General features: G+C 50.8%; 2 protein-coding genes across 2 annotated transcripts; one reads left to right on the top strand and one right to left on the bottom strand.

The window, feature by feature from the left end:
- The first annotated feature begins 6868 nt into the window (after positions 1 to 6868).
- Positions 6869 to 14390, top strand: PGLS (6-phosphogluconolactonase). The gene is made up of 5 exons (XM_040629058.1): positions 6869 to 7201; positions 11093 to 11200; positions 11654 to 11755; positions 12042 to 12182; positions 14029 to 14390. Exons 1-5 carry the CDS (start codon positions 6914 to 6916, stop codon positions 14164 to 14166), a joined length of 777 nt encoding a protein of 258 aa, XP_040484992.1. The 5' UTR covers positions 6869 to 6913; the 3' UTR covers positions 14167 to 14390.
- Positions 8318 to 8959, bottom strand: LOC103674953 (protein S100-A10-like). Its single transcript, XM_040629059.1, has one exon. The coding sequence runs from the start codon at positions 8853 to 8855 to the stop codon at positions 8562 to 8564; it is 294 nt and encodes a 97-aa protein (XP_040484993.1). The 5' UTR covers positions 8856 to 8959; the 3' UTR covers positions 8318 to 8561.
- Positions 14391 to 15494: the final 1104 nt, after the last annotated feature.

Genomic DNA, 15494 nt, shown 5'->3' with positions numbered 1-15494 from the left:
AATAATCCTGGTGACTCTCTCCAACAGGCTCTGTGTTTGTCTTTTTAATTAATAACAGACTTTATGTATTAGAGCAATTTCAGGTTTATAAAAAAACGAGTGGAAAGTACAGACTTCCCGTATACTCTCTACCCCGCACCGCTGTTTCCCTTACTATTTACGTCTTGCGTTCCTACACTGCAGTTGTCACGACTGTTGGGTCTATGCCCGTGCGTTACTATTACCTGCAGTCCACAGTTTCCATTAGCGTTCACTCTGTGTTGTACATTCCGGGGGTTTTGACCTGCGTCCACTGTGGTGGTATCGTAGTTCCTGTGCCCTAAAAATCCCCTGAGCTCCATCTCTTCTTCCCTCCTATCCCAACCCCTGGAAACCATGGATCTTTTACGATCTCCATAGTTTTGCATTTTCCAGGTCATACACTTGGAATCCCACGACGTACAGTTTCAAACCAGCCTCTTTCACTTAGCAAGATGCCTTTAAGATCCATGCCTTTGGATGGCTTGAGAGCTTTGTATTTTTTTAAAAATATTTTATTTATTTTTAAGAAAGAGGGAGAGACAGACAGACAGACAGCAGGAGCGGGAGGGCCAGAGGGAGAGGGAGAGAGGATCTCAAGCAAACTCCATGCTGAGCGTGGAGCCTGACCAGGGGCTCGATCCCAGAACCCTGAGATTATGACCTGAGCCGAAACCAGGAGTTGGATGCTTAATCAGTTGCACCACCCAGGTGCCCCAAGAGCTTTGTGGTTTGTTTGTTTGTTTGGTGGTTTTGTTGGTGGAATGAGAAGTTCTGTGACTTGCCCCCAGGGACGGTTGCTAAGTTGGGAGGAAAGCCAGGATAGGAAGGCACTCTGGCCAAGCCTCTCCTTTATGGAGGGTCCCTGGAAGGTTCTCTATGGTGGGGATGTTTGTCCCTGTGATGCAGGAAGAGAAACTCGCCCCAGCCTGGCATCGGCACGTGGACCACGAGTGGCAGGGGTTGAGAGGCATGTGAGGGACAAGGAGGGAGAAGTGTGCCAGAGAGGGCATGTGGAAGAGGGTGAGTTGAGGATACGAGAGCCTTCCAAGGAGAGGTGGCGGCAGGCTGGGACCTTGCCTCCAATCTTTCAAGGGTCTCCATCACTCTGGGGAAGAGTCCAGGCTCCCTGGCTGGCACTGCCATCCTGAAGGCTCTTCTCCTTCCACCATGGTTGGTCGTTTCCAGCCTATGTCTGGCTTCTGTGCCTTTGCTCCTGCTGTCCCTTGTCCCTGAACCATTGTTCCTATACCGCATGCCTGGCCAACTCCAACTGATCTGTTTTTAATTGAGGTGTCTGTCATTCACATGCCATAAAATCCACCCTTGTAAATTGTACAATTTAGTGACAGTGTTCACAAAGTTGGGCAACTGTCATCTCTGTCTGGTTCCAGAACATTTTCATTGCCCCAAAAGGAAACTTCATACCCATTAGAAGTTTCTCCCCCAGGCCCTGGCAGCCACTAACCGGCTTTCTGTCTCTATGGATTTGTCTGTTCCGGACATTTCATGTCAATGAAATCATACAACATGTGGTCTTTGGTGTCTGGCTTCTTTCAGTCAACACTATATTTTTAAGATTCGTCTGGGTTCATTCCTTTTTATGGCCAAATAATATTCCACTGTGTGCATGGACCACGTTTTGTTGACCATTCATCCATTGATGGACAAGTTATTTACACCATTTGGCTATTGGGAGTAATGCTGCTGTGAACATTCATATACAAGTCTTTGTGTAAACGTATGTTTTTAATTCTTTCAGTTATAAACCAAGGCATGGAAATACCAGGTCATATGGTAACTGTTTAATATTTTGAGGAACTGCCAGACTGTTGTTCAAAGCGACTGCACCATTTTATGGTCCCACCAGCAACAGTGTATCAGAGTTTCAATTTCCCACATCCTTGCCAGCACTCTTTTTGGGGAAATAGATCTATTTCAGACAGGACATGGCCAACACATGGACCTGGGTTTTCTTCCCCACTGGCTTCTCTGTCTCAGTTTAAGCTCCACATGCATCCAATTAAGTAAGCTAGAAACTCTTTCTCATGGCCTCTCCGGCACACCTGTCCCTCCTCTTTCTCTCATACTCCACGGCCCATCCATTTGAAAGGACCAGGAGCCCTGCCTCCAAACAGACCCTGAACCCACTGAACCCAGCCAGCAGCAGATCTCTCTAACCCACTAAACATGGCTCCTAGTCGCCCTCCCTGCTTCCATCCCATCCCTCACAATCCCTTCACCTAGTAGCCCAAGTGAGTTTTAAGAACATGCCCCAGGTCTCTCCCCTACTCAAAGCCCACCAGAGGTTCCCCTAAGACCAGTCTTTCTGGTCTCATCTTTCCAGTCTGGCCTCGGTGGTCAGCCTTCAGGCACACGTGCCTGCCTTCCTCTAGTTCCCACCTTGGGGCTTTAGCCTCATCGTGCCTCTGCTGGAGACGCTCTTCCTACAGATATAAATACAAATACAAATACACAACCACGTCTTTCCTGCCATTCACGCTTCCATGTAAATGTCGTCTCGTTTGCCTCCCAGTCTCTAGAGGCCCGTCACCTTCTCTCCCATCACCCTATAGTATCTCCATTATCGTGCTGTTTTCTCTTGTGTTTATGTGGCTTACCTGTTAATTGTCTGACTTCTCCAGGAGGGTGTGAGCTAGGAGAGGGCAGGGAGTGCACTCAGGGGTTAATTCAGATGAAGGACAGCATTGGGCATAGGAGGAGCTTGGGAAATGGTTGAATGAATGAATGAATGAATGAATGAATGAATGAAGAAACCATTATGCTCCCCGAGCCTTGGTTTCTCCAGGTGTGAAATGGGAGCATCTGAGTGAAGGCTCAGGTGTATTGTGATGGTGAGTGAGGACATATGAGCAGGACAGCTCCTTATAGGTGTAAAGTATCAGCATTGTGGGAACCAGGACATCAGAGCAAAAGCCTCTGATCACCCAGCAGACGTCGCCAAAGCGTGCTAAATGATAAAACTCGCCTGAGCAGCCCTTTGTGGGTCAGCCTGTATAATAATGCTTCTCTCCCTCCATACCTGTGCTGGATCCTCTCCCATTTGTCCCTCCAGAACCACCCTCCACCCTTCTCACCCAGCTCTGCTTCCTTGGAAGCTGTCGCTGTGGGCTCCCTTGCCATCTGGGTACAATGGATTCAACCCTTGGGTGACGCCAACAGATCAGAGGAAAGAGGTCACGGTATTTATTCCCTGGTAGACCTTCGTCTGATCGTGGTCATGTTCTTCTACGGAAGGCCATGGCTCTTGTCTGCCACCCTCTCCTCCAGCAACCACCCTTCCCGATGTCCCCGTCACTTCTCCCTCTTCCTGTCCCATTTACTGAGGGATGGAAACATCCTCCTGCTGACGCTCTCGCTCCAGGCTGTTCACCGCCGTTTAACCTGACCACATCTTTGTCTACAGCACCTTCTTTCACTTCCCCCCGCTGTGGTGTTTCGGGGGCCCCATGCTCCCCACTGGCTTCTTACCGACACAGCGTCCACATGACCATACCTTCTGCAATAGGTATGCCTGCTTGTGATGGCGGCATTGATGCTTTTCTTTCTTGCCTTCCTTTTCCAATCTGATCTCCCAACCTTCTGCCCTCCGCTCTAAGAGCTCTTAGCCACGGAGGACCAAAATCGCCAAGAAGCTTGAAAGACAAATATGTTCAACATCTTGGAAATGAATGAATGCAGTTATTTCTCCCTCCCCAGGCTGGATTGAGCCCCTCCTTTTTACTCTGCAGCTACTGAATGCAGGCAGCCAAGATTATTTCCAGTAAATGGAGTCACAGCCGCCAATCCAATGAGTAGTACTGAGATTTGGCCTATGCTCTGTATTACTTAGGTGTCTAGCAGATAAAAGCAGTTCTTTCCTCCAACTTTGCCTTGAACCTGAGCTTCTTTTTGTAATTTTTCAGGATTAAAGGGGTGGGGCCATATTACAGAAGCAATTAGATCACTTCAAAATAGGAGAGGGTGTGTATGCGTGTGTGCACGTGCATATTTATGTCTTAAGAAAAATATTTATTTTTAGAGAGAGGGGGCGAATGGGGGGAGGGCAAGGGGGAGAGAATCTCAAGCAGACTCCCTGCTGAGCGCGGAGCCCACTTGGGGCTCGATCTCATGACCCATGAGGTCATGACCTGAGTCAAAACCAAGAGTCAAATGCTTAACTGAGCCACCCAGGCGCCCCTATCTGTTGTGTCATAGTCACCCTAGTGGGTCTGTGAAGTGGTATCTCACAGTTTGATTTGCATTTCCCTGGCGGCTAATGGACAGGACATCTTTGCATGTGGTCATTGGCCATTTTGTATCTTCTTTGGTGAAATGTCTATTTGGAACCTTTGCCCGTTTTTAAATTGGACTTTTTAAAAATTGAGTTGTGAGAGTTCTTAATACATTCAGTACACTAGACCCTTCTCAGATATATGATTTGCAAATTTCTCCCATTCTGTGGGTTCTTTCACTTTCTTGCCGGTGTCGTTTGAAACACGTTTTTCATTTTGATGAGGTCCAGTTCATCTATTTGGTTTTTGTTGCTTGTGCTTTGGTGTCATTGTCTAAGGCAAGGTTAGGAAGATTTATGCCTTTGTTTTCTTCTTCTAAGAGTTTTTAGTTTCAACTCTTACACAGAGGTCTTTGATCCATTTTAATTTTTGTTTTAAGCTTTTAAGTAATTTCCACATCCAACACAGGGCTTGAACTCACAACCCCGAGATCAAAGAGTCACATGCTCGAGCCAATCAGGCATCCCAATCCATTTTAATTTTTGTATATGGTGTGAGTTGGGGATCTGTATTAGTTTTCTAGTGCTGATGTAACAAATTACCACAGACTTACTGGCTTAAAAGAACAGCAATTTATTATCTTACATTTCTGAAGGTCGGAAGTCAGAAATGGATCTCACTTGACTATAATCAAAGCATTGGCACAGCTGCATTCCTTTTAGAGGTTGAGAGAACCCATTTCCTTGGCCTTTTCCAGCTTTTAGATGCCACCCACATTCTTTGGCTCATTGCCCCTACATCCATTTTCTAAGCCAACAACAGTGGGTGAGTGAGACTTTCTCATGCTGTGATTCCTCTGGTTCTCCCTCCTCTGCTTCCTTTTTCCATTTATAAGGACCCTGGTGATTACATGGGGCCCATCCAGGTCATCTATTTTAAGGACAACTGATTTGCAAACTAATTCCATCTGCAACTTTTACTTCCTCTTGCCAAGTAACCCAACATATTCACAGGCTCTGGGGATTATGGTGTAGACACGTTTGGTGATGGGCGGTGGGGAGGGGGGAGATCCACTGTTCTACCACTACAGGCTCTAACTTCATTCTTTTGCATGTGACTCTCGTTCCATTTGTTGAAAAGACCATTCTTTTTCCATTCAATGATCCTGGCACCCTTGTTAAAGATTCATTGACCACACTGGAGCACTTGGTGCTCAGGTCATGATCTCGGGGTTGTGAAATTTGAGCCCCACGTTGGGCTCTGCACTCAGAATGGCGTCCGCTTGAGATTCTTCCTCCCCTTCTGCCCCTCCCTCTGCTCATATGCAGCACTCTAATAAATAAATAAATCTTTAAAAAAAAAGATTCATTGGCCACAGATGTACAGGTTTATATCTGCAGTCTGTTCTAATCCATTGATACGTCTCTCCTTATGCCAATACCACACTGGATTGCTGCAGCTTTATGGTAAGTTTGAAATCAGGAAATGTGAGTCGTCCAACTTTGTTCTTTTTCAAAATTATTTTGGCTACTTGGGGCCTCCTGCAATTCCATATTGAATTTTACGATCAGCTTGCCAATTTCTACAAAAAAGGAAGTCTGAATTTTGATAGAAATTGCGTTGAATCTGTAGACCAATTTGGGGAGTACTGCCATCTTAACAATAGTAAATCTTCCAATCCAGAAACATAGGATGTCTTCCCATTTATTTAGATCATCTTTAACTTTTTTTCAGCAACGTTTTGTAGTTTTCAGTGTGTGTTTTGCAATTCTTTTATTAAATTCATTACTCTCTTATTCTTTTTGATGCTACTGTAAAGGGACTGTTTCCTTAATTTGCTACTGATTTTAAAGGTGTACTACCTATGCACGTCTCCTTGCACTTACTATAGGCTACTGAATTATCCTCCCCACCCCCATAAGCGGCCCAGGTCCCCAGGCCCACCAGGGCATCTCTCCTTTCCAGATTTCTCTGCCCATGCTATTTCCTGGAATACCCTTTCTCATCAGCCAAGACCCATTTGCCCCATTCTAGGAGTTCCTCCAGGCAAGAGCCAGGGTGGAGGTCTCGCTGGATCCTCAGAGAAACACAGAGATCCTCAGGGAGCATTTGCAGAAGCAATTCAACAGGTATGTTTTCAGGCCCAATTCTGCTCCAGGCATGGTTCAGGGGGCTTTTGAGGCATCAGGGAACAAAACAAACGCTGTCCTCACGTAGCCTATACTTTAATTAAAGAGGGAGACAACAAAGAGCAACAAGATAAATGTTATAAGGTTCAGGAACTTCAAAGTCCACCAAAATGTGCCTTCCTCCAGGACATCTCCCACCTCCTCCCTCCATCCCACCCCTCAAACTCCTCTTGGGGACCCCAGCTCTAGGGTCCTCTCTTCGGCCCCGCCCTGACACCACAAGGCTGACAGCAACCGCACCGGTTTCGCCTGCTCCAGCCCAGGGAAGAGCTCAGGAACATCATGCAAATAATCAACGGACCCCTTCGGATCGACAGCCGGATCGACCCGCCGCGACTTCACTCGTGGGTCTGCGCATGTGCCACAGGCGGCCGCCTGAAGGTACTGACAGCCGTGTGGCAGGGCCTGCCTTCGCGCAGGCGCACTGGTGGCTGCCCGGAGCGCTTCCGCCTCCCCGCCGCCGCCGTCGCCATGGCCGCGCCGGCCTCGGACCTCATCTCCGTCTTCTCGAGCCCGCAGGAACTGGGCGCGTCGCTAGCGCAACTAGTGGCGCAGCGGGCGGCGTGCTGCCTGGCGGGGGCTCGCGCCCGCTTCGCGCTCGGCCTGTCGGGCGGCAGCCTCGTCTCCATGCTGGCCCGTGAGCTGCCCGCCGCCGCCGCCCCCGCCGGCCCCGCCAGCCTCGCGCGCTGGACCGTGGGCTTCTGCGACGAGCGCCTCGTGCCCTTCGAGCACGCCGAGAGCACGTACGGTCTCTACCGGGTGAGAGCTACGGGGGCCGCCGGGGGTCACGCCGAAAGGGCCGCGCCCACCGCCCGCACCCGACTACGGGGGCCGCCGGGGGTCATTTCAAGAAGGCCGCGCCCACCTCCCCGCACCCCGCCACGGGGGTCGTATAGGGTCACACTCTGCCCTCTTCCACTATCTGAGACTGGTGTGCCGGGTGCCCTGAACCCCCACCTCCACTGCCACCCGAGTGGGCCGGTAGGGGCCTTGAAGTCTCGTTATGCTTTATCCGGTGGCCAGGTAGAGGGAACGGCCTGGGCGAGGGCGTGGAGGTGAAAACGGAGTGGTCCATTCCAGGGACCTAGAGAAGTTCAGGCGTCCCAGCCTGGTAGCTTGCAAGGACAGAGTGAGGGAAGGGCCAGGAGGGAGGTATCTGGTGTGGAGCCTGGGTCTTATAGTTTTCTCATCTCCAACCTGGACGCCTTCGGGATGATCTACACGCAGCTTTCTGCGCTGATCACCTCCCAGGCTGGTTATCTTGCTTGTGGCCTCAGGTCCTATAGAATCAGGGAAACTGAGGCTTGGAGGAGGCGTGGTCTACCCTGGGGTCCTCCAGTCCTCCAGGCTGCATCTGAGCCAACTCCTCCTGCCCTAGACCGGGGCGGGGTGGGGGTGGGGAACACGCCCAGGGAGGTGTGGAAGGGGCGGGCTTGGCCAGAAGCTTCAGGTTACTCAAGTCCTGGGTGTGTTGCCTTCTCTTTGCGTAGAAGCTTGAGCTGATATTTCCTGGCTTTTTTTGTTGTTGGTTTGTTTTGTCGTAAGAAGGAAGGTCTCCTGATTACCAGGCATTTTATCCACATCATCTCATGAAATTTCATAATAACCTATGAGATCAGGGCTGTTAGTTCCTCCAGTTCATAGATGGAGAAACTGGGCCAGAAGAGGAGAGCTTGTGTGCCAGGGTCTTCTGATGACCGGCAGGGGAGCCGGGGTTTGAGCCGGGGGCGGGTTTGGGCAGACAGCACCTGGGACACATCTCAGGGGCAGGGGCCTCCCTGTGTGTCTTCCTCAAGAGCTTCATTAAAAAGTGGGCTCGCGTTTCTTTCTTTTAACTTTGCATGAATTTGAAGAACTTTTACTTATTTTATTTTATTTTGAGGAACTAAAAAAGGAATTTGTTTATTGGGGCAAGAGGATGCAAGCAATATAAAAAATCAAAAGCTTATCTGACTTCTCTTTCTCTTCTTCTCAAATGGGGGCTGGATTTTATTTGTTCATTTTTGGAGGGTCCCGATCTGCTCATGGAATCCTTTATACAGGGGGAAGCTGTGGGACAGATTCCTTAAGAGACCCTTCGGGAGAACTCTCATTGGGCGGGAGTGTTGCTCAGTGTTGCCTACTTCTTTCCCTTCTGCTTCATGTGTATTACAAAATAGTCATTGCACGCAATGGTGAGCCCGGCGATTAGCGAGAAGAAGCTCTGAAAGCCCACTCTGCCGTCTCGGCACTGGTCTAGGTCCTTCATTATTTTGTCCACGGCCAGAGGGCCTTTTTGATTTTCCAAAAATCCAGGGAACTCCTTTTCCATGAGCACTCTCAGGTCCTCCTTTGTTAAGTAGCCTTTATCCCCAGCAAACTTGTGAAACGTGAACATCATGGTTTCCATGGCATGTTCCATTTGAGACGGCATTTTGGTGAGGTCTGTTGAAACCTTGGCACTAGGTGCGGCGGGGACGATTAGCTGGCTGGGACGCACGGCCAGTCCTTTTACTTTTTTTAATGAGGCAGACTGTACTTGCTCAAGTAACAAAATTCTAACAAAACAGTAAAAAAAAAAAAAAAATGTTGCAGGGATGTTCGTTGTGTACTCCTGTATAGCCCTGGGGACAGTGGGGTGCTGGGCAGTTCCTCATGGGGCTCAAAGTGGGGCATCAGGCACCAGCACACAGGGCAATAAATAAGGGAAATCCACTCAGAGCTTTCACATAATGCAGTGTGGACAAAAGATAACAGTGTGAGATAGAAAGTGGCCGGGATGTTTGCGCTGAGGCCTGGAGGAGTGAGGACCTGGCCTGGGGCAGGCTGGGGCAGAGGGTATGGCAGAGGCAAACGTGATGCTATGGGAACAAATGTGGGGCAAAGATTGCTGCTCCTGCCCGCCCCCCCGCCCTAACAAAGGACCACGGATAGGTGGCTTAAAACAGCATGAATTTATTTTCTTAGTTCTGGAGGCCAAAGCCTAAAATCCAGGTGTTGGCAAGTCCACACTCCCTCTGGAGGCTCAAGGGGGGGATCCTTGGCCTCTTCCAGCCTCTGGGGGCTCTTGGTGTTCCTTGGCCTCCAATCTCTGCATCTGTCTCCTCATGGCCTTCTCTGAGTCTCTCTGTGTCCTCTCCTTATAAGGACACCAGTCATTGGATTGAGGGCCCACACTAGCCTACTATGAAGTCATCTTAATGGCATCTGCAAAGACCCTCTTCCAAATAGGGTCTCATTCGGAGGTTCTGGGTGGCCGTGAATCTTGGGGGCCACGAGTCCACCCAGTACAGGCACACAGGATTGCTTCTGTCCTTAAGGATGGATCCGGTGTACCTGGGGGCTCTCTCAGTGGGGATGTTCTCCAGCTGCCCTGTGTGCTCTATGGGTCTTCTGCTGCTGAGGCCGGGGCTTCATCTGGGCTGGGAGGATTCGCCAGGGCTGCCTTCTTCCTGGGGATGGTTCCTCAGTGCCTGCAGAATGTTAAGAGAGAAACTGTCCGATCAACCAGCCATTCTACTTCCAGAAACCTGTCTGACTGACACTCCAGCCCGTGGCTCCCTGGCAGGGGCCTAGCCGGAGGAGGAGGAGGAAGAGGAGGGAATGGCTCTGAGCCTGGAGGGGAAGGGCAGCTAAGGAGAGGATCACCTGACAGAAACAGGGCACCGAGAGTCCCCACTGTCTTTGCTCAGTGTAATCCCTGAGGGTGTGTATCGACGGGGACCTTGGACAAAGCAGAGAGGTCTTTCCAACAACAGATCTGACCCTGTCCCTCCTTGGCTCACAGACCCTCCTTGGCTTCCCATTACCCTCAATACAGAGCTCTTACTCCTCGGGCCAGTGTTCAGGGCAGGGAGCCCTATGTGGTCTGGTGTGTTTACTCCATGTCCCTGTCCCGTGCCCCTTCTAATACAATATTTTTTGCAGCTTCCTGCTTTCCCCCTGTGGCTCAGCTTGGCATTGTCTCCATGGCACAGGATGCCAAGATCCTGTGTGAAGGGAGGCACCATGATGGGGGTCACCAGTGTCCCCCCTGGAGCAGATGATAGGCTCATCTAGGTTGATGAGGGAGAGGGCTAGAGGCCTCCACCTTGCAGGCGGCCTGACTCCAGGTGTTTCCACAGAAATTAAATCCACCTTTCAGAGGCCAGGATATGTGCTATATGCTGGGCAGGGACACCCTGTAGTGGCAGCCGGAAGAGAAATCAGCGCTTACCACCATCACATGGTGCCTCCAAGCAGCAGTGTCGGGGAGGCACAGGCGGGGGTGGCTGCTCGGAGGAGGTGCTCTGAAGGACGCATAGGAGTTTCCCAGGCAAGGGCAGTGGCTTATGTGTGGGTTGGGGTGGCAAGGTCCGCAGGGCCTCATGGAGGGCAGAGAGGGGCTGGGTTTTATCCTGAGGTGCAGGGGACCCTGGGGTCTTTGAAACAGGGCTGTGGTTTGGCCACACAGGTGCAGGCTAGGGCCAGGAGGCCCCCAATCAGGCTGGACTTGAAAGACTCCTGGCGGAATGCCACTGGGAATCCAACTCACACAGGAGGTGGGGGTAACGACGGTCCTATCCTGGAGGCATCCTCACCTGGAGAATCCAGGCGGTCACCCGTGCAGATCTCGTCCCTCTGGGAGCCATGTGTTGCTGTTGGGTGACTTTGTCCCTCCGTCTTCTACAGACCCACTTGCTGTCCAGGCTGCCCATTCCTGACAGCCAGGTGATCACCATTAACCCCCAGCTGCCCGTGGAGGAGGCGGCCGAGGACTATGCCAAGAAGCTGAGACAGGTGAGTCCTCCCAGTGTGGCCCCAGGGAGGCCTCATCCACACGGCAGTGAGGGAGCAGCCCTGCTGGTGATTGTCACCAGCAAAAACTCCCGCCAAGGGTGGCAGGTCCCCCCCGGGGGTGGTTGGCAAATGCGGCCCCACCCTGGACAGATGCCGTTGAGGATCACCCTTCTGAGAGGCCACAGCCCCACCTTTGGGTCCCTTAGGGTGGCCCAGCTTCTGACCCTCTGGGAGCGGGCCTGGGTTCTCACATCTTGGGGACAGTTGTGTCCCCAGACTCTTGGCCGGTCAGATGAGTGAAACGTGGAACCTCATAGAGTCCCTTTCATGCAGGTGAGGCTGACCATGGCTCCCTGTGTTACAACCACTTGGGATTCTTTTTCTGACCACTGTCTCTTTGTGCCCTTCGAGTACCCCCCACAACCTCGCAGGACTGTCTTTTCCCCCACCCAGGCCTTCCAAGGGGACTCCGTTCCAGTTTTTGACCTGCTAATTCTCGGGGTGGGTCCTGATGGCCACACCTGCTCGCTCTTCCCAGACCACCCCCTCCTGCAGGTGAGTGCACCCCCATGGGCCTCTGTTGCCTGGGGCTTCCAGAGGGAGGGCCACTTTGGGGGGGCCAGGAGGCACCCACAGTGGGGTTTGAGTCAGCCTCTGCCAGTTGGCTGGGCTTAACCCTTTTGAGCCTCAGTTCACCTGTCTTAAAACAAGGGTTTAGATCAAGTACCACAGGATCAGTAGGAGGGGATGGAATGATGGATGGACCACGCCACGTGTGTGTGAGAGCTCGAGAAGTTGAAGTGACCTTGTCCTGTCTCCATCCCGTGCCTCCCTCCCCCAGGAGCGGGAGAAGATTGTAGCCCCCATCAGCGACTCCCCAAAGCCACCACCACAGCGCGTGACCCTCACACTTCCTGTGCTGAACGCAGCCCGAACTGTCATCTTCGTGGCAACTGGAGAAGGCAAGGCAGCTGTCCTGAAGGTAATGGCTGAGGGCCCCATTCCCAAGTAGGTCAAAGGCATGTGGGCCCAGGGATGGAATATGGCCCCAGACATTATTGTTCTGGAAGCACTGGGTCCCAAGGTACTTGAGTAATTCTTGGGTTGAAGGGGAAATGGGAGCTATAATTACAGGCTAGTTAGAAATAAACAATTATGAAATCAAATTGATGAGATGAGGCCAAAGCTGCACTCAGGGGTAAATTTATAGCTTTGAAAAGGCAGTTTTAAAAATTATTAAGTAGGAGTGCCTGGCTGGCTCAATTGGTAGAGCATGTGACTCTTGATCTTGGAGATGTAAGTTCAAAGCCCCACATGAGATGTAAAGGTTGCATAAAAATAAAATCTTTAAAAAATTATTAAATAAAAAAATTGTTAAAATAAACAAACTGAGCACTTTAGACTTAAGAAAAAGAACAATAACATAAATCTAGAAAAAGTCAGTGGAAGGAATACATGACATAAAATCAGAAATTAATGAATTGATTAATGGGCACCTGGGTGATTCTGTGTTAAGCGTCTGACTCTTGGTTTTGGCTGGGGTAGTGATCTCACGGTTGTGAGATTGAGCCCACATCTGGCTCTGCGCTCAGTAAGGAGTCTGCTTTGGATTCTCTCTCCCTCTCCCTCTGCTTTTCCCCCAACCCCCTGGTCATACGTGCTCTCTCTCTCTCTCTCAAATTAAAGAAAAAAAAATAGTCTTGAAAAAGAAATTAATGAATTGGTTAATTTTCTTAAAAGCTTATTGGTAATAGATCCCAAAGATAGACCCCTGGCAAAACTAATCAGGGAGGAAAATTATATAGTAGGAATAAATATAAAAGGAGGAATAAGAAAAAAAAGAGACAGTTATACATAATATTTTAGGAAAATATAGACTAAGATATTAAAAGTAAACTAAATAATAAAAAATACATTTTAATTTCCATCTTCAAAAAGACCAACTATGGAAAGAACTGGTAATATTTTAAAAAAATTAACAATTAATAATTCGTCCTCCCAAACTGTTGAGCCCAGATGTCCTCACGGGGTGGCTTGGTGTTGGGGTTAAGGGTGCAGACCGTAAAGAATCCAGTAGACCAGCTTCCCTGCCAGCGATGCCCAGCATGGCCTTGGGCAGCCACTTCACATGCCCCCAAGCCTCAACTTTCCCATCTGCAAGGTGGGTTGGGAGGGCCCCTCCCTACAGACCTCCTGAGAGTCAGTCTAGGCCGTTTTAGCTCAGAGTACACTCATGTGAGGCCACCCAAGCCTCAGCTTCCCCAACTGTAAAATGGGGGTGGGAATAGAGGTGACCTCCCAGAGTGCATGGGGCCGGCCCAGCTATCTGAAAGCGGTATTTAGGCTTCCCACTAATCGCGAGGTCACATCCGGGGATCAGCACGCCACAGCCCACGGGACCAAATCCCACCAGCTAAGAAGGATTTTACAGTGGATGGGAAGAAAAGCAAAAGCAGAATATTCTCTGACACGTGAAAATTCAACGAAATTCGGATTGCAGCGTCCGTAAATAAAGCTTCACAGGCCTAGGCTGTGCCCATTTGTTGCTGTGTAACAACAGAGCTGAGCAGTCGTGACAGAGACGGGGTGTGATGTGCAGAGCGCCAGAGTGACGCCGGTCTGAGCAGGGCAGGCGTGCTGACCCCGGCATTCGGCAGTCACGGGTGATAGAAAAGGAAGGGGTCTGCTGATTGTTTGCAGCTAAGACAGCTGGAAGGGCGACATCCCATCTCGAAAGTAGGAGAGTCTTGTCCATGGAGGGGGACTCCGGAGCTCTGAGGGGTGATGGGGGTGCGGGGGGGCCTCACGCTCCTGCCCTTTCTATGCAGCGCATTTTGGAGGACAAGGAGGAGAACCCCCTCCCCGCCGCCCTGGTCCAGCCCCACACCGGGAAACTTTGCTGGTTCCTGGACGAGGCAGCGGCTGGACTCCTGACTGTGCCCTTTGAGAAGCATTCCACTTTGTAGCTGGCTCCGAGGGACACCGCGGCGGGGACCACAAACGGCCCTCGTGGGCCGGGACCTTCCTGGGCTGGGGCCCACTGCCACCACCACTCCAGGCTTTATTTTCAAAAAGCTGCATGGTGCGGCGGGAAGGCCCCAGGGTCGGGCCGCCAGCCCTGCCCTGGGGAGTGCTCAGCCCACCGGCCATGGTCTGGGAGCCCAGATATTAAAGGGAGCATTTGCTTGAAGTCTCCACTGTCTCATGGTCCTTGGTGGGCAGCGGGAGCAGGGATCCCCAGGCTGAGCGTGTGGCCCCAAGCCCTTGGCCCAGCGGGGGGAGGGCAGGGATGGGGCACCCTGGATGAGCTTCCCGGGGCTGCCAGAGCAAAGGACCACAAAATTTATGGTCGCCCAGTTCGGGAGCTCAGAAGTCTGAAATCAAGGTGTCCACAGGGTTGGATCTGAGGTTCTGAGGGAGAATCTGTCCCATGCTTTTCTTCCGGTTTTTGGTGGCTCCGCTGTCCTTGGCTTGTAGACACATCGCTCCAGTCTCTGCTGCTCTTGTCATGTGTCCTTCTCCCCTGTGTCCCTCTGTGTCCGCTCCTGTTCTAGTAAGGACACCTACCGGTGGACATCGGACAGCCCTAAATCCGGGGTGAACTCTTCTCAATCCTTAAGAATTACAGCTGCAGATAAGGTCACAATCAGAGTTCCAGGGGACATATCCTCTGTGTGTGTGTGTGAAAAAAAGTAACAAAATTTACCATCTTAACCATTTTAAGTGTCCAGAACGTACTTACCAATTAAGTACATTCCCTCTGTTGGGCAGCTGTCACCACCATCCGTCCCCAGGACTCTTAGAAATCTGAAACTCTGCACCCATTAAACAGCTCCCCATTCTCCCCTCCCCCAGCCCCCGGCACCCACAATTCAACTTTCTGTCTCTATGAATCTGACCACTCGGGGCACCTCCCATACGTGGAATGACACAGTAATTGTCCTTTTGTGGCTGGTGGCTTTCACTCAGCATCATGTCCTCGAGGTTCCTCCATGTTGGAACCTGGGTCAGAACCTCCTTCCCCTTTATGGCTGAAGAATATTCCAGTGTGTGCAAATGCCACATACTTTCCCATTCATCTGTCAGCGGACACGCGGGGGCTCCCACACTTTGCTTATTGTGACAGAGCTGTTACCGATAACTCAGGACCCTGCTTTCAGTTCTTTCGGGTATATTCCTAGAAATGGAATGGCTGATTCATATGGTGATTCTATGTTTAAATTTTGAGGAACTCCATACTGTTTTCCACAGCCACCGCACCATTTTATATCCCTGCCAACAGCGCACAAGGGTT

Source organism: Ursus maritimus, unplaced genomic scaffold, assembly GCF_017311325.1.
Source record: "Ursus maritimus isolate PB19 unplaced genomic scaffold, ASM1731132v1 scaffold_14, whole genome shotgun sequence".
Lineage (NCBI taxonomy): Eukaryota > Metazoa > Chordata > Mammalia > Carnivora > Ursidae > Ursus > Ursus maritimus.
The sequence above is the reverse complement of the archived record's forward strand: the minus strand, read 5'-3'. Positions and strand labels throughout refer to the sequence as shown.

What these genes read in the sequence shown, in the direction of transcription:
- LOC103674953 (XM_040629059.1), bottom strand. Translation starts at nt 8,855, where the DNA reads ATGCCGTCTCAAATGGAACATGCCATGGAAACCATGATGTTCACGTTT.
- PGLS (XM_040629058.1), top strand. Translation starts at nt 6,914, where the DNA reads ATGGCCGCGCCGGCCTCGGACCTCATCTCCGTCTTCTCGAGCCCGCAG. An exon ending in ATGCCAAGAAGCTGAGACAG is followed by an intron (nt 11,201 to 11,653) that starts GTGAGTCCTCCC and finishes TCCCCCACCCAG; the next exon opens with GCCTTCCAAGGGGACTCCGT. An exon ending in CAGACCACCCCCTCCTGCAG is followed by an intron (nt 11,756 to 12,041) that starts GTGAGTGCACCC and finishes TCCCTCCCCCAG; the next exon opens with GAGCGGGAGAAGATTGTAGC.